The following is a 25,152-nucleotide window of genomic DNA, read 5'->3' on the forward strand; positions in this document are numbered from 1 at the left end:
AAGCAAGAGAGTGGGGAGTATTTAGCAGGGGACGACCAAGCCTTCGAGCATGACTATGGAGATCAATACAGATGACTTGAGTTTGCAAACTGCTTTCACATCCATTACATCCTTACAGCAGCCAGGTCTCAAAGGAATAGTGTCATCATCCCATTTTATAGATAAGGCTACTGAGGTTCACAAAAGAAATGACTCACCCACTCACGATCACAGAGAAAATAAGGGGCAGAGTGGGATTGTTGATTAATTATTTTGATTCTAAATGTCACAGCTTCCCACTCTTCCATGAAACCTTTCTCAAAGGAAAGTGGCTTGCATAGGATGGGCTGAGACCAGATGCTTGAAATAAGGATCCTCAAGTTCTGGGCTGTGCTTAAAACTCAGGTCCATTGAAAATGAGGGAGGTGAAGGGGGAGGTGTAGAGGGTGGAAAAAGGGTCCATCTGGGCTGTGTGTGTGTGTGTGTGTGTGTGTGTGTGTGTGTGTGTGTGTGTGTGTGTGTGTGTGTGTGTGTAAGAGAGAGAGACAGGGAGAAAAAGAGAGACAGACACAGAGGGAAATAGGACAGACAGAATGCAGGGTGTCCTGGGCCTAAGTCAAACCTATTCTCTCCTTCCTCCTCCTCCCCTAACTGTCCTCATGCCTAGACTTTGCCCTCTTGTACTGATAGACTGGAAAAGCCTTTTCTCTCATTGTACATCCTCTTGTACTTTTGGTCACAGAGAAAACTTCATTAGAGGCTCATTCACTAAACTTCTTGCTTGGTAGAAAGAGGTAGAGTCCTCAGAGAAGAAGCAATGTGGCAGAGAGACAAGGAGCCCACCTAACAGATCTCATGAAACCTGCTCACCCTTGAACCTGGTGAGCACATACCTGTTGGCAGTAACTGGCTGTGGCTAATTTTCATCTGCTTCTTGGGACAGAGACGATGGTTAAGGGTGAGTTGGGGTGGGGTGGAGTGGGGTTGGGTGAGGTGGGGGAGAGAGTATGGAGGGCTGTTCTGAAAACCAGAAGAGATATAGGTCATGAGATACAGGAGAGGCATGCAGATAGGGATGAGTGGGAGAAGATTCTAGACACATATGATCTATCCCAGTGAGCCCACATCACTCCTGGTGCCCATGCATTCCACGTCTGAATGAACCACCAAATGCAGGGGTAAGGATGTGTGCAGAAGCACGCACCTTTCTGGGAGAGGGGATTGCATGTGGAAATTTCTTTCTACAGACGTTACCCATATTGCCTACTTCATATACTTCCTGGTGATCCAAGCCAGGTGACTCGGTGACTGAGGAATGGTACAGGAGGTAACTTGACGGTGGGGGTGGAAAGATTAAAGTAAGCAGGTGACCCTGTTCATTCCTACCTTGAACTCATTGACTTGCAGGTCCAGGGAACGATGCTTGGGTAAAAAAAAAAAAAAAAAAATCACTAATGTCCTCCTGGCTATTTGGAGGACAGAGCCTCTTGGTTCCTGGCCAAAAAAGAAGCTATCTCCAGCTTGTGAGCATAAATGGGGAAGGAAGCTGTGGTGGAGAGCGTCTTTCAGAAGAGGAAGGAGTGGAAAGAACCTGGTTAGAATGACCACCCTCTTTCCCAGCTTCCCATCTGAAAAGAATATATCCTTGAAGGAACCAAGAATCCCTTAAATTTTGTTTTCTTAATAAGAACTATTTAAGAAATATGAAAAACAAAAAGGGAAAATAGTTCCACCCTCCAGTGGGCATCACTATTAATGTTTTCAAGTATGGTATTCAAATCTTTTCCCTATGTGGCTGTGGGCATGTGGGTAGAAGTATATTTCCTATCAATTAAAATCCAGGTATCATGTGTGGTCCTCCTTATTGCATCAGAATAAGGGCTTGGCTGCTTTGGTACCAAAGCAGCTCTGGGCCCTGACATTGCTCTTACCTGCTTCTCCTGGGCACCTGGAAGGCATTACAGAGTCATGATGGACGTCAAGGCATCATCATAGGGTTGAAGCTGCTGCCTTGAGGGAGAGGGGATGTGGGTGTCTTTGGTCCCAGAAATTTGAGAAAGCATGCAGAAGAATGAGAGGAGAAAAGGGAAAGAAAGTGTAGTGATACGGTAGATGACAGAGGTGAAAGAGTAGAGGGGAAGAAAGCTGGAAAAGAGAAGAGAGAACTCCTTAAAGATTAGAAAACAGTTTCCAAATCTCTAGTCTACCCCTAGGACAGGTGGGACTGTTACTGGAACGGGGACCTGGCCTGGAGCAGGTCTGCCTAGGGCTGGCTGGTAGTGTGTGGACTCTTGACTTGGTGCAGGAAGATTCCACAACAGGAGTCCAGGTGATTTTTGAAAGTATTCTATTATAGCTCAGGACAGTGAAACACAAGAAGGGCTTAGCATAGAAGAAATGACAGGAGAGGGCCTAGGTGGGAAACATTAGCCTAGGTGGGGCCGCTTTCACTCACTGGGAAGTCAGAGAAAGGGGGCCTTGAGGACAGGGTCAGAGGGTTAACCCAGGAGGAACTGCTACTGCCCATGGCTCCCCTGGTTGCAAGCCTCATGGGGTCTCTTAGTTTAGGCAATGAACGCCTGTGGGGAAAGAAGAGGGGGAAGGGAGGGAAAAGGTGTGGGTGTGTTCCTGGGAGAGAGAGCAAGAACTGGGACCTTCGTTTTGAAGGGTTTTAAAGAGTGGGAGTTTGGGGAAGGTCGTAGTGGAGGATCTCAATAGAATAGTCATCAGTTCTATGCTGATGTGCCAAAATGAGATTTATTCCCTTAAATTCATCTGTCCTTGGGTGTGGTGAACAAATGGCTCTCATTGATTTGGATTTCTGTTATCTGTCTCCCCGAGTAGGGTGATTTAAGCTCTGGTTGGGGAGAAGTGCAAACCATTTATTTTATTTTATTTTTAAGATTTTTATTGGATTTTAGAGAGAGAGGAAGGGATAGGGAAAAAAAGAGAAACATTGATATGAGAGCAAAACATTGATCGGCTGCCCTGACCAGAAATCAAACCAGCAACCTTTTGGTGCATGGGATGACGCTCAACCAACTGAGCCACAGCAGCCAGGACCAAAACATTGACTCCTAAGTATCCTTGGTTTAGGGAAGATAGGATTTACTAGATGGCTGCAAACTGCTGTTTAATTATCTATCTCAGTTTCCCTATTCTACTTGCCAAGGAATTTTCCTAGCTTCTTTAAATCTTGCCTCAGGACAACCTGGTTCCCCCAGGCTGCTGGTACCTGCCCCTCCCACTGGAGAGCACAGTGCAGGCGCAGAAGGGCAAGTGAGAGGGTGAAGAACCTTCCCCCCTTTCTCCTCACTGACCCAAGGACACTGCCCTTGGTGAGAGACCCTGTGCACCTGCTCTGTGCGGCTCTGACCGGGCCTGCCCTCCCCCTCCCCCTCCAAGATTAGCTTTATAGGCTGGGTGCTGCTTTCCTGTGCCTGCCCCTGCTTATCAGCTCATCTACAACCCCCACCTCAACCTTATCGCTGCCTCCATCTCCTTAGACTAATCCCAAGGCTTCAGAGGCTATTACCACCTCACCCTGCCTAACCCCCAGCACAGCAGAAAAATGTCCCACAAGGTGACTCCCTCCCCTTAACCAGCCCACACCTCCCCCTCCCCAGGGTGAGAGCATGCTTTCTCCTTGTCTCTGGCATCTACTCTTTCTTGCCTTTTTTATTTTCCTTTCAACTCCTGTCCTACTCTAAAGGTTGTTTTGTCCACCTTGCAACTGCTAGAAAAAACACCTTCATTCTTATAGCAAAAGAAGCGAGCATTCCCCCTGCTCCTGGAGACCCCCAAGGGGGAGGGTCCTCTGACTATCTCTACTCAGATCTCTCACATCTTTATAGGCAGAAGGTTCCTAAGAAGCAACAAGGTCTGGCATGTGATCTGGAGCTAAGGTTTCAACTTTAAAGCCAGTTCCAGTTTTGCTACTTGCTGTAGGTATTCACTCTTCCCGTCTGGGCTCCATCTTGGTCTTCTCACTTATGAAATAAAGAGGACCTTCCCTATTCCCACCTACCTCTTAGGGCTACTGAATGACTACAGTTCAGTCGTAGGTATATACTGCTTTGAAAACAATTAGGAGGAGAAATAGAAACTGCCCTATCAGACAGTTTGGCTTACTCTTTCCTCCTGCTGTCTCATTCCCAGAGAGGGACCCAAAGGTGGGTGGGTCTACCTCCTTCACCTGCCTCTCTTCCTGTTGTGAAAACACAGGGCCCTCTGAAGGTCTCCTCTGATGGGGGCTCCAAGTAGCTGGAAGAGAAGAGGAGTCACCCTGAGTTTCTCACAGAGGAGGGGTGGCCTGGACCTCTTGTGTGAGTCAGGGCTGCAGAGTTGAGGACAGAGATGACCACCACTCAGGGAAGCAGCCCCAGCTGCTTATAAGCTCATCTCTGGAAAGAGAATCAACATCCTTGAGTTCTTAGGATCATGCTTTAAAGCCACTTCCATAAGAGAGCAGAAGTGCTCCCCTCCTTTTACAGAGTAGCAGACTGAGGCACAGAAAGCTCATCTAACTGATTTGCAAGGGCTGAGAGAGCCAGGATTCAAACCAGGCTGATAGCCCAGCTAGAGGACATGGTTTCCTGATCACCTGCATCCCACTGACTGCTCACCTTGCTTGTGGGAGCCAGCTTCTAGGTCTCTCATCTTGCTCCCCATTCAGAGTGCTCTGCCCCGCCCCTCACCTGTCCAGGTCTCAGCCCCAACCCACAGCCAAAGTTCCCTCCCCTCTCTCCTCCTGGCTGTAGGGCGGGCTCTGTGTCTCAGAGGTTCACTCTAGAAACAGCTCCTCCCCTTCCAGGCAAAGCTGCTCTCTCGTGACAGGGCAGCTAGTCACCAGTGCACATGCATACACACACACCCCACAACCACAGGCTGCACATACAAATAGCACGGGAGATACAATCATTCTCACTCCCAACCCCCAAGCAAACCTGGCCACTTCCTCAGTAGCTGCTTTGTCCTGGACCTGCCTCTTTACCACGCCCCACCACCTGCCTGCAAGGAGAAGACATGGGGACTCCTCCACCCAAGGTGAAAGGGCCCTGGACCCACCTCCAGAAACTTCTGACCTCATGGATGTTCAGAGAGAAAGACTGGGATCAGCAGCTGGATGAGGCCCACATGCTGCAACAGAAGAGGTAAGCTGTCCGGTCACATGGTGTCCCACCTCTCGCTGATCCACAGACCTTCCTGCCCACGCCAGTCTATCTCCAGAGTTCAGCGCCAGGCACTTGGATGTGCCCTTTCTCCCAACTTACCGTTATAGTCACAAAACCCAAGTTGCCCCTCTCAGTGATGAGGGGTGGGGGATGGAGTTGAGCCACACAGGGAGACCTTGATGTGGATTCCATAGATTTAGAGGCAGAGCTCTCATCTGCCTGCCTGGTGGGAGAAGAGGGTGGGGACAAGAGGGACCAGAGGGAAGAAGCCAGTATGTTAGGGGGGTTGTAGACAGGTGCAAGCTGGTGGAGAGCAGGTTGCTGGGGAAGGGATGAGACCCTGTGGGTTGAAGAAAGAGGGAGGAATCAGCATTAGTAGAAATGGAAATGGATTGGTGGGAAAGAGGAGGAGAGCTTTGTTCACCTGGAGCTGACAGCCAAGGAGGGAAACCCAGGTGACACTGGAGAGTCCTCAGTTCAGTGAGCGGTCCCCAACCTTTTGGATCTCATGGATCACTAGTGGTTCGCGGACCATCAGTTGGTGACCAGCTCATCTGCCTTTTATTGAGTGGGGCATGTGCGGCGGTGTGCTGGGGACTGGAAATACAGCTGTTGATAAAGCCTGTGTCTGCTTCTGGGACACTCAGTGCAGGTGGGGCTGATACACCTGGGGGCAGGTCATATCTTGGCTAATTAGCCCCGAGGTCCAGATTCCTGAAGCGCAGGCAGGGCGGGGACCCATCTTGTGGGTGGGCCTCTGCCTTGGAGTGTTTGGAGGACTTGTCTCCCATGGGAGAGCATGGGAGCTCGGGGAATGAGCTGAACACACACTGGGAGATTAGGGGTCTAGCCAGGGCTGGTTTCACAGGTAGGTGACCTCTACAGTTGCACAGGGCTCTGGGTTTCAGAAAAGCCCTGCACTCTATTTAATGCACTGCTATCACCTGGAAATTCTTAATATTTTAAACAAGGGGTCCTGCACTTTCATTTTGCTCCAGGCCTTGCAAATTGTGTAGCAGAGCTTGGATGCAATCTGAACCCTCATTCCAGGAAAGGCTCTCTGCTTGCTCAGCAGCACCCACTCCAGGCCCTGCAATGGAACCTTTGGCCTCCCACCTGTGTCCCTGCTTTGGACTGGGATTAGGGCAGACCTTCCCTCTGCAGGGGGCAGTGGACTGGAGGCTTCGGGGGACAGGCTGTGTGTAGTGCCCACAGCATAGAGCTGAACTCTGGGAGCCTAGCCCTGGCTGCCCTGAGCTGCGGCTGGGACTGAGGGTCCAGGTGAGATGGGGCAGGGGCTGTCCCTCTCTCTGCTGGTCCCTTTCTGCGAGCACTTTGTTAAATTAGGGCAGACCTGAGCTCTGCCTTGAGAAAAAACAAACAAACAAAAACTGCTTCGCTAAGTAAAACCCCCTTTCCAATGGCTCACGGGGCCACTGAAGAGGAATTGGGATTGAGAGACATCATGGTCACCAGTCAGTTTGTCTGCCTTTTGTCTTTCCCTCATGACCCTCAATCTGCCAGACCCGGTGATCATCTTCACAGCCAGCTAATACTGACTTGCCCTTCAGCGTGGGCTTTAGTTTTGTCTCTTGTTTGGCTCATTCAGGCAGGGAAAGTAAAGACTGGCTGAGAGAGGTGCCCTGGGGTGGGCCTCTCCACAGGGTACCCCCCTCCCCACCCCCCGCACTCCAAACTGCACCATCTGAGAAGCTCCAGGTTGTGTTCCCCCTTAGTTACAACAGGGGTGTTTAGACCATTCAATTTGAGGGCAAGACCCAGAATAGATTCTCCATAACCCACCCCAAACTCTCCCTGCCCCCGTCATGGATGTGAACCTAAACAGTCCAGAGGGGTAATCAGAACTTCAGCAACTCACAAACACACACTGCTCTCATACCTGGCCTGCCTCATCCTCTCTGCCCAGTTCTAATCTCGCAAACTCCCCAGGCCAGGGTGTCAACCGGGGACCAAAGTTCCATCTCCCTGACCTGCTCCACCTCCCCAGGTTCCTGAAACATTTACACAGCTTAGATGGATTCAGCCAGGCCTCATGGCCTCCTCTCCTGGCCACCAGGACCACCCACTCCGCAGCCCAGGCCCTCCTCTCCTGGTCACTACAAGCCTCTGCTGAGTCTCCTACTCAATGAGCCCAGGCCCCCAGTGCGGGAAGACCTAGTGTGATATAATGGCTCTGCTCTCAGCTTCACTGCAATTCTGTCTCTGCATCACTCATGTTCATTTTCTCCCAGGATTCAAGAATCTCCACTACTTCAGGCTGCCAAGGACAATGACCTTTGTGTCTTGAAGAAACTCCTGCTAGACAGAAGCTGCGACTTACGGCAAAGAGGTGAGCTCAGAGTTTAATGTGATAGAGATGGGGCCCCTCTGGTCCAGAACTTCTAGAGTTTCTGCAAAGGGGTCTGTTCCCTGAGGGGAGGGTTTGATGCCTCTGTCTGACTCTTCTCCAGGAGCCCTGGGAGAGACAGCGCTGCACATAGCGGCCCTCTATGACAACCTGGAGGCTGCCATGGTGCTGATGGAGGCCGCCCCGGAGCTGGTTTATGAGTCCACCCTCTGTGAGCCATTTGTAGGTAAGGAGCCTTCAGTTTTTCAAGGTGGAAACAAGTAGGGGAGGGTCTGTTCGCATGGGCCTCTGAGTTGGGAAGAATACACAGGTTCTGGTCTTGGCTTCCACGACTTCCTCAAGCCATTTATTATTTCCCTCAATTCCTTTCATATTCTCTGAAGGACAGGACTCTATTTCCTACACAGCAACACTAGAGTGATTGCAATTATGCCCTGTCCCCAAAATCCAAGAGGTAGGGACAATGCAGTAAACAGCCTGAGGGACTAATTGCCCTCAGTCACAGCCCAGTCTGCAAAGCTGAGGGCATAAATCTATTCAAGGATGTGTCAGGGATCTCCTGCAAGCCAGGCAGATGGTGCACCTTTGGAAGAAATGGGGACAGATCCCCATGACTGAGGGCTCTCTCTGAACCAGGTCAGACTGCACTGCACGTGGCCATCATGAACCAGAATGTGAACTTGGTGCGAGCCCTGCTAGCCCATGGGGCATGCGTCTCTGCCAGAGCTACAGGAACAGCTTTCCGCCTCAGCCCCCACAACCACATCTACTTTGGTGAGAGCCAGAGCCAGGGCTGGGGAAGGGGAGGTAGGTGGCAGGCAAGAGCCAGGGGAGGATGGAATGAGGAGAGCTCTGTGCCTGATGGGGTGAGGTGAACTGGGGTCAGCCCTTATAGGGCTTAAGGCTAGAGCCCATTCCCCAGGGCCTCTGCACCATCCCTGCCTCTGGTTCGGCTGATAAGTGTCCCCAAGTCTAGAGCTGAGCTGTGTGGAGGAACAGGCAATCACTGGGGAGGTGCCCATCCCAGCCTGCACTCATGCCATGGAGCCCTCTGTTTCCCCAGGGGAGCACCCTTTGTCCTTTGCTGCCTGTGTGGGCAGTGAGGAGATCGTGCGTCTGCTCATTGAACATGGAGCTAACATCCGGGCCCAGGACTCCCTGGGTAAGCACTGGAGTGTGGAAAGGACCTGGGGAACAGACGGAATGGGAGGGGAGGGTCTGGGACAATGGTCAGGCCCACCATGGGGACCATCAGGGACTAGGGTCCAGCAGCCACATGACACCAGTGTCCTCCCCAGGAAACACAGTGTTGCACATCCTCGTCTTCCAGCCCAACAAGACCTTTGCCTGCCAGATGTACAACCTGCTGCTGTCCTATGATGGGCATGGGGGCCACCTGCAGTCCCTGGACCTTATACCCAATCACCAGGGTCTCACCCCCTTCAAGCTGGCTGGAGTGGAGGGCAACACTGTGGTGAGGGACACCCTCCAACCCTACATGTTCTCAGATCCATCTCCTCAAACTCTCCAAAAGGATGGTAGTCCCTTACTTCCAACTCTGTCACTAAAAGCCTCAGCCTCAGGAATCCCTGGCTAAGGAGGACCTGAGGCTCATTCTTTAGAATATCTACTGGGAACCCAAAGTTCTGTTCCCTTTGCCTGTTCTCTTCTTTCAGATCTTTGTAAGGTTTGTGGGAAGGAAAGATAACAACAAAATAATAAGGAGGTTTATGGAATCAAAGGCTTGCTACGTCCTGACTGTCATCAGTCCCAAGGAATGGGTGCCAAGCTCTTCAGTGGTGGTGCTCCCCTGGACCAGCTTCTCACACACTGACACTCCAACTCACTGCTGTGTTCTCACAGATGTTCCAACACCTGATACAGAAGCGGAAGCACATCCAGTGGACCTACGGGCCGCTGACCTCTACTCTCTATGACCTCACAGAGATCGATTCCTGGGGAGAAAAGGTGTCCTTTCTGGAGCTCGTGGTCTCCTCTAAGAAGCGGGAGGTAAGGATGAGATGGAGGATCAGGGACTGTCATGTGTTCGTGCAGAGCCTATCCATTTGCTAAGATCCTGGGTTCCAGACACTTCCTCACCTGATAATATATGAAAATATATGGAGACAAGACTCCTGGAATGTTTGGGAGAAAAGTCCAATCAACACCCCTTTCCTGACTGCACTTTCCCTCTGCTTAGCTCTAGTCCTTTTCCCTTACCTTTGTCACACTGACATTTCAGATAAGGAACTCTCCAAATGGAGGTTGCTTACTTACTACCACTCACTCATTAATTTAGTCATTCAGCATATTGAACACCTTCTGTGTCCCAGATGCTGTACAAGGAACTGAGAATACAGAAATAAACAAAACACAGTTCCTATCTGTCAACTTCCTCAATTACAGTCCCCTTCCTCAATAATTGCGTTAGAGTACAATGTATACCATTCCAGGGGTTTGTACTGTGCATAATGGCAGCAAAATTGAGGTTGGGTGGATCAGAGACAATGTACCAGAAGTGCCTGAGGTGGGTCTTTAAGGAGGAGTTAGGAATTCCCAGGAAGATGAGAAAAAAAGAGAGCTTTCTAGAGAGGGAAAAACAATGATCAGCCCGAGTTGAGTGATATGAGGGAAAGGCAAATATGTTGAAGACAGGTAGAGAGGATAAAATACTTTGAACTACCAGGAATCCACAAGATAGTGGCTAGATAAAGCTTCTGGTATTTATTTGCTAGTTGTTAATTTCTTAGGAATCGTCTAGAGTCATAAACTCAGATGACTAAGTGGTAATGAAAAGAAGAAAAGGTGAGTGGCTAGTTTGTATGAACTTCCTTGGAGGTTATTCCTGGACACAGTATACCTCATTAGAGCCTACTCCCTCTGATAGATTGTGCCACCACAAGTCGTTGGTCTCTGATTTCAGCCAACTCTCAATATTCTCCTATAGGTTTTATTCTTGTCTTTGTCAGCTAGTTTTCTATTCCTTCAAAATTCTCTTCCCGCTCCTTTTATGTCCCTCACTGCCTTCCCCCTTAGTTCTATCAGAAGACCCAGTCTCCTACCTTCTTAATCTTCCTGCCTGGTCCTGCCACATATATCTGGAAACTGCACTCTCTCTCTTCTCTAGGTTTAATGGAAAATATATTCTTTCTGTCAATGGTTAATCTCTCCAGCTGTGCTTTGAATTTTTCTTTTTTTAAAAAAAAATTTGCCTTTTTATATTTTCTCAAACGTCCATTACCCCCCCACATTTGTATCTTTAACCTTTCACTATCTAGTTACATCAGAGGTCATTGACGCATTCTACTACCTGGGTCCTCTATTGCTTTTCTCCAGACCATAAGACCTCTAGAACAAATCTGGCTACTTCCTTGCTTGAACTCCCAATTGCTTCTCATTATGTTTAAAAAAAAGTTCAAACTCCCCACTTTAACATTCATGATGTAGGATAATCTGTCCATTATAGCATTCATTCATTTTAACTCCTGCCCATGACTCCCAACAGGTTATCTCTTATCCCCAAACATCTCATCTGCAAATGGCTTCTCATACCTTCCTGCCTTGGCAATCGCTACTACTTCATGGAATGATCTTATGAACTTTCCCTTCACTCAACTATGTGCTGCTCATTGTTCAATGCCTCAATGATGCTATAGTGCCTTGTGTTCACTTCTATAACACTTGATCCGTAGCCCTAGCATATAAAAGAGGTTCACTAATTGTCTGTAAAAAAAATGATGATGCCAGTGCTGGTGACTGCCCTGTCCATCTGGGACCCAGTGGGAAGCCCTGCACTGCTCACTATGTTGGTCACCCCAAGCTGCATTCTCCTTCCATGGCAGGCTCGCCAGATCCTGGAACAGACCCCAGTGAAGCAGCTGGTGAGCTTCAAGTGGAAGAAATATGGGAGGCCCTACTTCTGCATTCTGGGTGCCTTGTATGTGCTCTACATGAGCTGCTTCACCATGTGCTGTGTCAACCGCCCCCTCAAGAATTGTAGCAGCAATCACACAGGTTCCCGAGATATCACCCTTATGGAACAGAAGCTGCTACAGGTGACTCTTCACAGAAGGAAATGAAAGCGAATGTTAAAATGGGGCGATGGTGCTGGAGACCAAAATGATACTACCCAGGGAAGATAACCTTCACTGGGCTCTAATAGCTGCAGGCTCTTAAGCAACTGACAGCAGTTGGACATGAGATAGGGGCACCAGAAAGGAGGCTTACTGAGTAAAAATACACTTGTCCAGGGAGTTGTGGCTTCTCTCACTGACTTTGAAAGGATTCTTGGTGTTAGGAATACTGTGCATTGGTAAAAGTCCTTTCAGTGTAGGGAGAGGACCAGTCTTTTGTAATGTGAACTTGAAGGGAAACCCTGTTGTTCTAACAGGAGGGAAATCATGCTCCATGTCCATGTCTGGGTCCGTTTCATCTCGGTGAGGGCATCATAGCCCTCTGGCTTCCATTCTCTTCTGTGTTCTGTCAATACGAAGCATATTGGCAAGGATGTGTCAGCTGTCTGATCACCTGTCAGATACACTAAAGAAGGATGCCTGGATAGTGTACCAGGCCAAAGCCAATAATCTCGGAAGCAAATTTACTCTGGTGGGCTTGCATCCCATGGTGTCCTTCAGAGACCTGGGTGGTGAGGACACTGAGTAGAGGTGTGGAAGAAATGTAAGAGTCTGCTGTTAGAGGAAGCAAATCCTCCTTTGAGTATAGCAGAATGAGTAGACTCTAATGAGTATTTTTGAAGATAGGCATTCAACAAGCATAGCTACATTGGGCTGGTTAATTTTTTGTAGGACAACTTTTTTGTCCTGGTGGTCTGAAAAGAGCTGAAAGGGGCTGCAGGCATGTGGGCAGAAAGTGAGACAGAGGAGGAAGAATTTAGCCAGGCAAATAGAAGGTAGGTGACTGGAGATGTATGCTCTATGCAGGATGGACTAGCCATGGGTGTAACTCAGCCTGGACTAGTGTCAGAATGAGAGCATAAACTACGTAGGCCAAGGAGCAAAGTTAGACCAAAGACAGTGGTATGTTCAGAGAAGGAACAGGGCCAAATGCCTCACTAAACCCTAAAGTAGATCAAGACACTCTATCTCTTTTGCTTCTATAACCACCTCTAAATATATAGACAGATGCTTATGTATCCAGAGCCCTGTCTCTCATAAAAAAGGATTTGCTGACTTGTTAGAGGAGGGCATGAGTGCTTAGGGGAATTTGTGTCCCATGCATCTCAAAATGGGCATGAGGCTTGCCCCTAGTATGGAGACCAAACTGGGGAACTAAGGACATTTAGAAGATGGCCAAGTGAATGGATGAGTGGCTAGAAGTGGAAAAAGATATAAACATGAAGGAGTTGGGGTAGCTGAGCTTTTCCAACATCTCCAGCCCTATTTCTGCAGATGCACTAATTCCCAGCCTTCCTTTGTCTCAAGCTTATTTAGGGGTTTTCTGGATCTGGAATGTAGAAAGTGTTCTGGCCCAAGAGTTGGTGATGCCAAGTGATTAATTAGCACCAAATCTCCTCCCTGTGTGACTTTCTCTTTGGGGCAGGACTAATTGTGTACAAACATGTTCCTTTGACCCAGATAGTCTAAATTATATTATAAAACCCCTCCCCTTGCCTCAGGACTAGGTGAAGCATAATTTTAGCTGACTGTGCCTACTCATCTTCTTTTCTCTCTCTCTCTCTCTCTCTCTCTCTCTAAAAAAAAGACCATAGTGATGGTTTGGAATTTTTGCTTATCCATTTTAATAGAAAATCATTGACTTTTCAGTAGAGTATGTGAGAAAAGCCTGGGGAGTCACATACAGAAGTGCCTCTCACCTCCTGCTATTTAAGTAATTATTGGTCCAAACAGCAGACTCTTGACTTTCAAATATCTTTACCTTCATGGGGAAGGGGGACTAAGAAGGTTAAGAATGCTATTGTAAGGGGTTTGTATAGCAAAGCTCACGAATGAGAGGTTCCTATTCTTTGGCATTGCCCCTTGAGACGTGGTCCTGAGTTTATGAATTTTTTGTGTTCCTTGCATTCAATAGTAAGTCAATTTGGATCAGGTCAGAGGCTTTTACACCTATCACCGTGATCTGAAAGATTCTGCTTTCATGATGCACCAGATTAGTTAGCTAATAGAAATTTTTTCCTGCTTTTTTGTTACTTGAAAGTCTTGAAAAAATGAAAATGTATCAATACATGTGTTGATTTGATTAATGCAATTGTTGACAGGTTCCTTAGCCCATGGAGCTTTTTGTTAGACAAATGAATACTTTAACATCCAATTAAATTAATCAATCTGAACACACAGGATTTCAGTCTTAGTCACTGTAGGATTTCCTCTGTGGATCTCGTGGGTTCTGGAGCAGTCACTGGGCTCCATGAGGATAGCCTAGAGCCGTGGTAGGCAACCCGCGGCTCGCGAGCCTCATGTGGCTCTTTGGCCCCTTGAGTGTGGCTCTTCCATGAAATACCACGAGTGGGTGCACTCGTACAGTGTGATTGAAACTTCGTGGCCTATGCGCAGAAGTCGGTATTTTGTGGAAGAGCCACACTCAAGGGGCCAAAGAGCCGCATGTGGCTCATGAGCCGTGGTTTGCCGAGTCGCAGTTTGCCGATCACTGGCCTAGAGCACCGTCTCAAGACAGCTGAAGTGAAACAAAAATACTGCACACTACACAAAAGCAGATGTATATGAGGATGGAGTTCATCTCAATCTAGTCTTAAAGATATCTTAATGGGTGTCTTAAGCCTAAGATGCCTCCTTGTTCATCCATAAAAGTTATGCTCTTCCAGAGTTTCCCAAGAACTCTGTTAATTAAGTGGAGTTAATTTCCTATCTCCATTCAATGTCTATTTGGTTTGGGCAGTACAACAGTCACTATAGCATTGGTTCTCTTAGGTTTGCAGGTGGGTAGACAGTTCAAAGTCTGGGAGTCAGGCAGCTTGGTTGTTAGTTTTAACAGATCTGTCTAGGTCAGGGGTGGGCAAACTTTTTGACTCGAGGGCCACAATGGGTTCTTAAACTGGACCGGAGGGCTGGAACAAAAGCATGGATGGAGTGTTTGTGTGAACTAATATAAATTCAAAGTAAACATCATTACATAAAAGGGTACGGTCTTTTTTTTTTTTAAGTTTTATTCATTTCAGACGGGCCGGATCCGGCCCGTGGGCCATAGTTTGCCCATGGCGGTCTAGATGAATAGTTTTTAACCAAGATTGCGCATTACAAACATGGGAAGCTAGTAAAGATACCAGTTTTAAGTAAGCTACATCACACCTAATAAGTCAGAATGTCTGAGAGAGGCCCTCCATTGGTATTTATAAGAAACTCTTTTAGTGATCCTGATATTTAGCCAAGGCTGAAAACTACCAATTTCCATCTTTGATATTGATTCAGCTCCAGCTGTCCAGTCTGAAGTCAATCACTCCAATCATTAGAGGGCATTAGTCACTCACCATCAGATCTCTTTGTCTCTTGAAGATTTTCCATCATCAAATTTCCATTTGTTCCTTGAAAATGTTTTCAATATCTCCTCTGTCCCTTCCCCCACCAAAAAATTTCACTAATTCATTCATTAAACAAATAATCATTGAGAGCTTCATAGAGCCTAGATATTATTCTAGGTGTTAGAAATTCAACATGGTCTGAAAAACTCTGGCCTTTTATTACTGAGCTAGGACTTGGGTAAGAGAGAAAGGTACAAAGTGAGTTTAAGCAGAAAAGAGGCCTATGCAAAGGCAGAAAGAGCCTTGCCAACGTCTAGGCACTGAGTGAAGACTGGGAGCGCAGGAGCTGGGCAGGAGCCTCCAGAGGAAGCTGTCCAGGCAAATCTTTTGCTGATCATCAGGGCCTTGCAGGCCATACTGATAGAGAAGCCACACTCTTTATCCAGAAGTAATGGAGAGCTCTGAAGGATTTTAAAGAAGGGAGAGCCTGACTAGACTTTATTTTAGAAAAATGTCTCTGTAGGGTGGAGAACTGATTGGAGAAGGCCAGGGATGATGTAGGGAGATCAGTTAAGAGGTAACTATAGGTTAGCAAGAAAGAGACAATGGTTAATTGTTCTTGGGTTGTGATGGGGAAACTGAGAGAAAGGTTTAGCACTAGGAGACTTATTGAAGGTAAAATCAATGCTACAGTGCAAAGGATTGGATACAGAGAGTAAGGGAGAAGACGGTGGCAGGAGTGACATGGCAGGCAGGTTTCCATTCATTTAAAATCATCCTCTGCTTGTCATGGTCAGTGGATTGATCTGTCTACACATCATTGTTTCTCAAAGCTCTCAATGACACAGCTCTCATCCCAGCTATTTGGAAGCCCCACTGATCTCCAACTCTACACTGTTTTGTTCAGGGATCCTAACCACTTCCTGTGGAACAATCACAGCAAATTAAAGACAGGGAAATAGATGAAGAGAAGCAGGGAGCCAGCTAGGTAAAAACAGCATCTACTGAGTGCTTGCTTGGTGCACTTTACATGTGTTCTGGGGATTCTGTGAAATTGAATATTCTGGAAGCAAGTCTGGAGTGGGATCTGAGATTCTGCACTTCTGACTCACTGCTGGGTGATGCTTTAATTTTGTATACCCTATTTTGGATGATAAAACACTTTCATACCATTCGATCTTCATACATATCCTAATAAATAAATAATATTATTATCACCATTTTTAAGACAGTGAATCTGAAGTCAATCAAGAAAGGTTAAATACATTGGCAAAGACACTCATCTAGTGAGGGCAGCGCTGGGTCTTGGGTTCTGGTCTGCTTCACTCCGAACCTTCCCCTTTAATATGAAGCCAGGCCATTTCTCCCTCCAGACCAAGGTGCTGAATTCCAGTTTTCCTTCTTAGGGGATCCATTGCATGAGAAATGTATGTCTCCAGGCTTTGCCCTGAACCTGGGCCTGCACACTCATCTGGCCACATCTAATCTTTCCCTGGAAAGATGAGGGACACTGGAGTGCCAGGGCAGGGAGTCACATACAGAAGTGTCTCCCACACCCAGCTACCAAAGCTACTGTCTATTTTCTAGATTTGACCATAGGAACCGTTTTTGATAGGATATAGGGTAGGTCTTCCTTCTTTGGTAAGGACTCCTCTGAGAAAATGCAGAGACCAAGACATAAAATAAAATGCTTGGAAAGCAGTCTTAGATTGTTGGGGTCAAGCCCCAGCAGGTCCAGGGGTTCCCAAAGGTGTGGACAGAGTTGGCGAAGAAGGAATGACACAGGCAGAGGTTCAGTTGATCAGCATAGTGAGGTTCTCATTCCAGGTTCTCCAGCCAGGTTCTGTCTTTATTGTCCTGTTACATCTGTATTTATACTAGTTGATTTTAATCCTATCCATTCTATTCCAAAGGTTAGGGCGTTTTTTATCTCCATTCCAAGGTTACTCTATTGTTCTATTAAGCTACAAGAAAGTAACCTTTTAATCTTGTCTAGGTTAATCTCAGTGTTCCATTATAAGGGCTATTCCAAGGTCACTGCTCTACTGATAGGCTACAAGGAAGTGACTGAAGGAGATTATCCTACCCAGTAAAGGTTATGTCCTCCCAGCCTCACTGCTTGCCTTCCCTGGGACTGCCCTGTGTCCGTGGATCTCCAGGGGTATAAGTTTTATTTCTTTCCCTGGTGGGCAGACCCCTGGGGATGTGGGCCCAACAAGTCCCAGATTTATTGCCAACAGTCTTAGTCCAAGTTCTTCATAAGTAGTACATGGTATTTCTGTAACACTAGGGGGTTTCACTGATTTATTCTCTTCCTTAGTCCTGTTAATCCCTAACTCCAGGGAAAAATCCTCACCTGGGGAAACAACCTTTCTCGGGGAGGTGGTCCTGTTTAAAACACGTAGTGCTAAGAGGGGGAGCAAACATATGCCATGTACGCCAGGTCCCTTGAAACATAAGCTGTGCAGATGTTTCTTCCCTGCAGCGACTGTGTCAAGCAGCAAGGGTGGACCAGCTTCCGGCATTAGATGAGAACCGGGAGATTTTCCTCTTTTTTGGTCTAGTGGTTCTCAACTTGAAGTATAGAAGGCACGCCTACATTTAAAAAAAATGCTAGGTCTCTGATCCAAACTAATTGAGTGAGAATCCCCAGTGTTTGCCTGGGTATGGATGTCGTGACAAAAACTTCCCAGTTGTTTCTGATGGGCACCTAGTAAGAAACCCCTGTGCATTTGAGAGGATCAGAGTAACTCTTCTTTATGAGCCAGTTAAGACTCTTTCTGGGAGCTTCATTCCTTTGTAAGACTGGAATCTTGGGGAGGAAAAGTGGGTCTAGGACTGAGGTTTGATAACTTTTTCTGGTGTCCTCCCAGCTTCCTCCCAGGTCATCCATGCTTGCTCCCCACCCTTCCCCCTGGTGGTACATGCTTGTGCTATGCACATCCCTTCTGGGCATTTCCTTCAAGGCAATGAGCTCAGCCAGCTGGCAAGTGAAGCAATCTCACTGGGCCAATTCTCACTGAAGTCAGCCTTTGCCGAGGAGTTAGCTGCTGACAACACCTGAAATTTCAAGCCATGTGATGATGTAAAGACTTCTGGTCATTGCTGGAAGACATTTGTTTTTAAAGCGTGGGGTGGAATATTTTCTGTGTAATATTAGTCACGCCTGCTTAAGTGACCTTGAGCTAGGAACCTGAAAATCCAAGAAAAGCCCAATTAATTATCACCCTTTCCCCCATCCCCACATCCTGAGTCCCCTTGACCATTCTCCTGCAACTGTCAGATCATGCTCGGCTGCTACCTACCTGTTCACCCTCTCCTTTCCCTCTTTCCTTCTTTTCTTTCTTATTATGGGAACACCTACTATGTTGTGTGTTGTGGATGAAAAGTCAGAGTTAGATGTCCCTGCTCTCAGGGAACTCTAAGATTACTGGTGAGACCTGGAGTGCTCCAATGATTTCAGTGTGAGGGCTGTGAACAGAGTGGCACCGTGGACCTACAGAAGAGTCACCTGACCCAGGAGGAAAGCTGTGACTTAAATCTCGAGGATTAAGTAAGGGTGAGCCAGGGAAACATGATGGAGGAAGGAGACTGTAGCGCCCTACTGCCTGGTTTAAGGGAAAGGACCTTTGGCAACAAAGTGGTGAAGGAAACTACTTTTTAGGGTAATCAGATCCCAGGTGGAGCAGATACAAACACTTGGGGTCTCTGGACACCTCTGTTACTCACCAGTGAACTTGTGCAGGGATCATGTGCCTGTAAAGGAATCTGCTGAACAAACTAACAGTACTGGTGAGGGGAAATCCCAGAAGGTGGTGGTGGTGATAGAAATTGTCCCTAACATTTCTCATTAGTTGGGGTTTCACCTTTTCATCCCTGGGGAAGAGCTGGTGCCACTCTCCCACTGTCCTCTAGGGGCGTACTCATCCCTATAACTCACCTGACCAATTTGTGCACAGTACTTCCTTTTCTTCTTAATTGAGGCAAGGGAAGGTTGGTGGCAGTTTTGTAGACATACTCAACCAAGATACAAAGTTTTAAAAAGAATTTTTAAAAATATGTTTTTAATTGATTTTTAGAGAAAGAGAGGAAGGGAGAGGGACAGAGAGAAACATCAACTGGCTGCCTCCTGCATGCCTCCTACTGAGGATTGAGCCTGCAACCCTGGCATGTGCCCTGACTGGGAATTGAATGGTGACTTTTGAGTGCATGAGACCACACTCAACTAACTCAGCCACACCAGCAAGGGTCAAGATACAAAGTTTTAAACTGAATTCAAAAATTTTGTATGGACATGTATATGACATCGATGCAGTTATTTTTATATTTAGTGCTATTTTGTTTCTATAGTTAACATACTTATTTATCCTATTACTTACTACCTGATCTCAAAAGGAGTTGGCATGTTTTACAAGATGTCATGGGAACATTAAGATAAAGAACAAAGCCCATTAACTGAATTTCAAGATGGAGAAGAGGGTATTCAAAGTAGTTTCTAGAGCTGAGGATGAAGAGAGAACTCTGGGCTTCCTTGAAAACAAAGGAAAAGGAAATTTCCCATTATATGATATAATACAATTAACTAGTTTCCCAAGACAGATAAATGTCAGAGAAGTTTACAGATCATCAATTCTTTAAACAACAAAAATGTAACTAAAATCTAGTCACGGGTTGTTAGATCACAATGTTCGGCAGGCACAGATACCAACTCTTTTCCCGGTCTTTCTTGGCCCCATATGATATAGTTTCAACATTTCAACCATCTGCTGGTCAGTCTGGCCCTATGCTTAAAGGCTATCTCCTTGGCTTCTTTTGAGCTGTTTTACACATTCTGAGCCATAAGGCACTTGGTGGGTACTTTTTTTATACCATAGATCACCTCCTACCATATGACATCTCTTCCTGTTTCAAAAGCTATGCCTCTTATTGTACCAGTGAGTGCACCACCAAAGTAGCCTACAGAGAGATGCTAAGAGGTTCCAGTTTATTAGCAGAGTAAAGTTACTTAGCTTTCCTTATGTGTCATGAGCAATCATATCCTCTCCAGTTGAAATCATCAACTTTCGCACTGACTCCAGGGTCACTCAACTCCTAACTTGGTTACACTATTCAGAGATGTGAGTATGGAGAACAGAGTTCTCAAAAGTGTAAAGGGTACTGAATGTGTTAAAATTATTTGTCTAAATTTATGTGGGGACTGCATATGTATGAACTGTTTTCTGGAAGGAGGGTCTGTAGTCTTTATGATAGTCTCAGATGTGCTCAGAACTTCAAAAAAGTTAAAGATCATTATGGTAGAACTCCATCACTATCTCTGTATAATGTTGCAAAGACTCACTATGATGTAATATGCATCCCAAAAGGATGGTCTTATTTTTATCTTGAACATAGGACTATAGCTTCTACACCTACTGCTCAGGACAAGACAGGGGCCCTTCCTCAGAACTAAAATCCGCATAGTGTCTCTAGCACCTTGCCTGCTCTTTTCTCTATTGCCAAGTCCTAATAAAACCATGATAAATATATCTATACTATTTTATAGATTATGAAGTACAACCAAATACATCATCTAATTCCAACTTCACAGTAACCCTGGGGAGGTAAGCATCAGAGTTTCCATTTTTCAGATGAGAAACCTCAAGATCAGGAAAGTCTAGTGACTGAGTCGAGGTTGTGCTAGAGTTAGTGGGTTCTGGCTCCACACGGGAAACTGAATTCTGTGATATGTTTATAGTCTCTTCTACCTGCCAGGAACCACAATGGGATTGGAAAAGCTGGAATTTCCGCATAGCTGAAACCATTCCAAGCCACTAATACCTCTTCCTATTACAATAACTTTCTAAACTTGATGCTCTGAAAGGTGATCACAGCCCTTCGGTACATATATCATAAATTACCACTCATAACATATGTATAAAAGATGACTTGCTAGGGAATTACTCAAGTTATCAGCATAAGCAACATATGGATACACAGACGAATGTCCTGGTCACAGAGTTAGCCACAATGACAAAACCATCCTGTGTGTGGTGGTGTAGAAAGGTGATCTTTTCTTCATTTTGGATAGACCTTAGTTACTTTAGATCAGGGGTGTGGAACCTTTTTTCTGCCAAGGACCATTTGGATATTTATAGCATCATTTGTGGGCCATACAAAATTATCAACTTAAAAATTAGCCTGGTATAAAAAAATTAGCCTGCTATATTTGGTCAAACATTTAATTCATTCACCCTTAATGCCTTGGCAGGGTCAGACCAAATGATTTCATGGACTTTATGCAACCCGTGGGCCTAAAGTTCTCCACCCTTGCATTAGACCACTTGCCCAAAAGGATTTGAGTTTCAATCCATCAGAAAGCATTTCTCATCCTGAATTTTCCCTCATAGGAGGCCTATGTAACTGAACAGGATAAAATCCGACTGGTGGGGGAGCTGGTGACCGTCGTCGGGGCTCTAATCATGCTGATCCTAGAGGTGAGGTACACATGGGGTCCAGGCCAAGGCCATCTACCTGAGACCCCAGACTGAACTGCAGTCCTCATGCTCTTTTTGTTTTACTGGCCTCTTCCCAGATCCCAGACATCTTCAGGGTTGGCGTCTCTCGCTATTTTGGACAGACTGTCCTTGGTGGGCCATTCCATGTCATCATGTGAGTGTCCCTTCCTTCCAGCCCCATGTCTTCCCTCACCAGAATTGCTCCAGGTCTCTCTGGGACCTAGACCTCAGCTTACTTTTCCTATATGTGTGTTTCAGATATAAAGATTAAGTCTAAGTGTATAGGTACCACCCAAGTCATGACTGTGTTGGAGAGGACCTAGAATATCCAGCCTTCCTCTCACTTCCTGATCTCTTCTCTCCCCCCCAGCATCACCTCTGCCTCCCTAGTGCTGGTGACCATGGTGATGAGGCTCTCCAACACCAGAGGGGAGGTGGTGCCCATGTCCCTCGGTCTGGTACTGGGCTGGTGCAGCGTTATATACTTTGCCCGAGGATTCCAGATGTTGGGTCCCTTCAGTATCATGATTCAGAAGGTCAGTGCTTTCCCCAAAGTTTCCTCTGGCTTCATCCATGGGATCTTCCCAGACAGAGGGAGAGGGTGGGAGCCAAAAGAAAAATGCTGCTCAGAGTGGATATGGTGGAACTCCAGAGACCTCCTGATCAATTAGCGATAACTGCTGAGAGGCAAATGGGAAAAGGATCACTCCACCCTCTCTCCCCTTCTGTTTTCTGTAGATGATTTTTGGAGACTTACTGCGTTTCTGCTGGCTGATGGTTGTGGTTATTCTGGGATTTGCCTCAGGTAAGAGCACTACTCCTTCCCCCACCAGATAATTGGATCCAATTCTTCAGAATATTCTCTCTCACTCTTGCTCTCAGTTCTTGTTTGCACTCCCATTTACTCCCCCTCCCAAGTGGAAAGTGAGTCAAAATACACACTGACACCCATAGAACCAAGGTCACTCAGGTTGGCCTAGAAGGTAAACCCATGTGCTCTGACTTTCTGAGCCAATAACATTCATGTTGACTACCCACCCTGCAAGATCCTTAAAGGACATGTAGAAAAGGGCTTTGTAGTGAGAGGGACATTAAACAGGAAAGACTGGCCACATGTGGATTTCAGAAAATGATGTAGGCAGAGACAGTGCAGTAGGTAAGCCGTCTAGTACCCTATAGAAGAAACATAAAGCATTCAATAACACATAATGTGCTTTTTTTCTATGTGTGGTCAAAGTTGAAAAAAAGAGAAAGAATTCTCAAAAGGAGGTACAAAAAATGTTTGGAGAGTTTGAAGAATGAGAGAGGAAAACAGACAGAGAGTTGTGAAGAAAGACTGGGCAGAGAGAGGCAAGCAGGTGCTTACCGAAGGCCCTGGGTGCAGTGGGAGAATGGCAGGAAGGAGAGAAAGGATCACAGCATGAAACTGGCAGACAGGGGGAGGGACAGGGAAAGCAAATGAGTAGAAGAAAGTTTTTAGGCAGAAAGAGAAAGTAAGAGCCAAAGGCAACAACTCTAATCCAGTCTTCAATGTCCTCAACTGAATATCCATAAGACAATGGGATGTACTAGATGATATTTGAGGAACCCTCCAACTCTCAAAGACCAGGGCTCAGTACAAAGGGCACTATTCCTGTCTTAGGAATTCCCTATTAAATGGGGATCCCATAAACCAGTAGACCAAAAAACTGCACCAGCAGCTGAACTATAAAAGGTTAAAACTAAAATATATGTATATATCCTATCTAATAAAATGATAATATGCTAATTAACCACTACTCTGTCATAAAGATGGCGACATCCATAGCAACAAGATGGCGGCGCCCAGTCCTCTCAGCCCCGCCGGAGTCCCCCAGTCTTGGGGGGGCAGCCGCTGAGAGTGGGCAGTGTGAGTGGCCTGGCAAAATGCTTGCTTTGTTGCCACGGTGACGAGGCAAGCGTTCTGTGCCTGGCCACAGAAGGGCCTCTGGCCTGGCCAGGGCACAGAATGCTTGCATAAGAAGAGAAGAAACTGGTGAGCTGAGCAGAGTCAAGTGGCCCCTGACTCCCAGGCAAGGTCAAGTCTGGGAGGCCAGAGGGTGGAGGGGGTGAAGGATAGTGTGACAGGAGGGCCTGGTGGCCGAGGCACAGGGGTGAAAGCTGGCTGAGAAAGAAGAAGGAAGCCCTTTATCAGAGTTCCTGATAACAGGGAGGGAAGTCTTTGCATTTTCCAGCGGCAGGTGGGCCTCTGGCCAGGTCAGGGCGCAGAATGCTTGCGTCGTTGCCCCGGCGATGAGGCAAGCGTTCCGTGCCCGGCCATGGATGGGCCTCTGGGCAACAGAGAATCTCTGGGCAGCAGGCACAGAGTGGCCAGGCACACGGATTCGTGTGCAGGGCTATTAGTGTGTGTGTGTGTGTGTGTGTGTGTGTGTGTGTGTGTGTCTGAATATTAACATTATCCAGAGTGATGAACTTGGCATAGGATGTCTCAGGATTAGCCAGGTCCACAGGTAAAATGTAACTTACATGCATACATTCACACATCTATATTTATAGATGTGTAAGTTGGTATAGGTGCATGTAAGTGTTCAGAGATATATGTTGGAAATAGAATGAATGCTTATTGTGATTATTCTCTTTTCTTCCATCTCCATGCCTTTTTCTTGGGTGGAGCAGCGTTCTTTATCATTTTCCAGACAGAGGACCCAAAAAAGCTAGGGGAATTCTATAACTACCCCACATCACTGTTCACGACCTTTGAGCTTTTCCTCACCCTCATCGATGGCCCTGCCAACTATGACGTGGATTTGCCTTTCATATACCACATCACCTATGCGGCCTTTGCCATCATCGCCACACTACTTATGCTCAACCTGTTCATAGCCATGATGGGTGACACTCACTGGCGAGTGGCTCAAGAGCGGGATGAGCTCTGGAGGGCTCAGGTAAGTTTACTAGTGTTAGTCTTACTAAGGAGCAGGGGGTAGGGGGGAAAATCAGAGTGTTATGTTATGGTGGATGACTTAGGAGAGTCATAAAAACCCAGTGGGGCTGTCATCTCAACAGAGATACATTTGGATAGATCTAGGAGACAAAGGAGGGTAAAATGGTAGCAATGGGTAGGATCAACATCCAAGATCTGAGGATATTGATCACAAGGGAAAAATAGATTCAGCCATCATCTTTGAGTCCAGGGAGGACTAGAAACAGTCTTGTTCTTATATATCCTAGTTTTTATTTATTTTTTTCTGATAATTTTAGAATTTTTTATTGTCTAAAGTTTTACATATGTCTCCTTTATCCCAAATTGACACCCTTCCCCTCCCCCCCAGCCATTCTCACCCTGGGCAAGCCCCTACTGCCCCAGTGTCTGTGTCCATTGGTTATGTTAATATGCATGCATACAAGTCCTTTGGTTGCTCTCTAACACCCCCTCCCCCACCATTTGTCTATAGATCGATCTGTTCTTGTTCATCAAATTATTTTGATCATTATATCCCACATTGGAGTGAGATCATGTGATATTTATCTTACTCCAACTGGCTTATTTCTCTTAGCATAATGCTCTCTATTTCCATCCATGTTGTTACAAATGGTAAAAGTTCCTTCTTTTTTACAGCAGCATAGTATTCCATTGTATAGATGTACCACAGTTTTTTAATCCACTCATCTGCTGATGGGCACTTAGGCTGTTTCCAAATCTTA

The 25,152-nt window shown here is 46.5% G+C and overlaps 1 protein-coding gene across 2 annotated transcripts in view; it reads left to right on the top strand.

Moving 5' to 3' along the window:
* Positions 1–4,780: 4,780 nt before the first annotated feature.
* The window catches only part of TRPV5 (transient receptor potential cation channel subfamily V member 5), a 25,236-nt gene continuing 4,864 nt past the window's right edge, over positions 4,781–25,152 (top strand). The window contains exons 1-13 of one of the 2 annotated variants that reach the window (XM_006767990.2): positions 4,781–5,132; positions 7,406–7,503; positions 7,625–7,747; positions 8,158–8,295; positions 8,585–8,683; positions 8,820–8,995; positions 9,385–9,531; positions 11,364–11,576; positions 21,361–21,447; positions 21,546–21,622; positions 21,839–22,004; positions 22,207–22,273; positions 24,124–24,392. In XM_006767990.2, coding sequence (XP_006768053.1) covers positions 5,005–5,132; positions 7,406–7,503; positions 7,625–7,747; positions 8,158–8,295; positions 8,585–8,683; positions 8,820–8,995; positions 9,385–9,531; positions 11,364–11,576; positions 21,361–21,447; positions 21,546–21,622; positions 21,839–22,004; positions 22,207–22,273; positions 24,124–24,392 — 1,788 coding nt within the window. In that variant the 5' untranslated portion in view covers positions 4,781–5,004. The remainder of the gene's footprint in view (positions 5,133–7,405; positions 7,504–7,624; positions 7,748–8,157; positions 8,296–8,584; positions 8,684–8,819; positions 8,996–9,384; positions 9,532–11,363; positions 11,577–21,360; positions 21,448–21,545; positions 21,623–21,838; positions 22,005–22,206; positions 22,274–24,123; positions 24,393–25,152) is intronic. The other variant, XM_015566705.1, reaches the window with a different exon arrangement.

Source organism: Myotis davidii, unplaced genomic scaffold (genome assembly GCF_000327345.1).
Source record: "Myotis davidii unplaced genomic scaffold, ASM32734v1 scaffold22, whole genome shotgun sequence".
In the NCBI taxonomy this organism is placed as follows: domain Eukaryota; kingdom Metazoa; phylum Chordata; class Mammalia; order Chiroptera; family Vespertilionidae; genus Myotis; species Myotis davidii.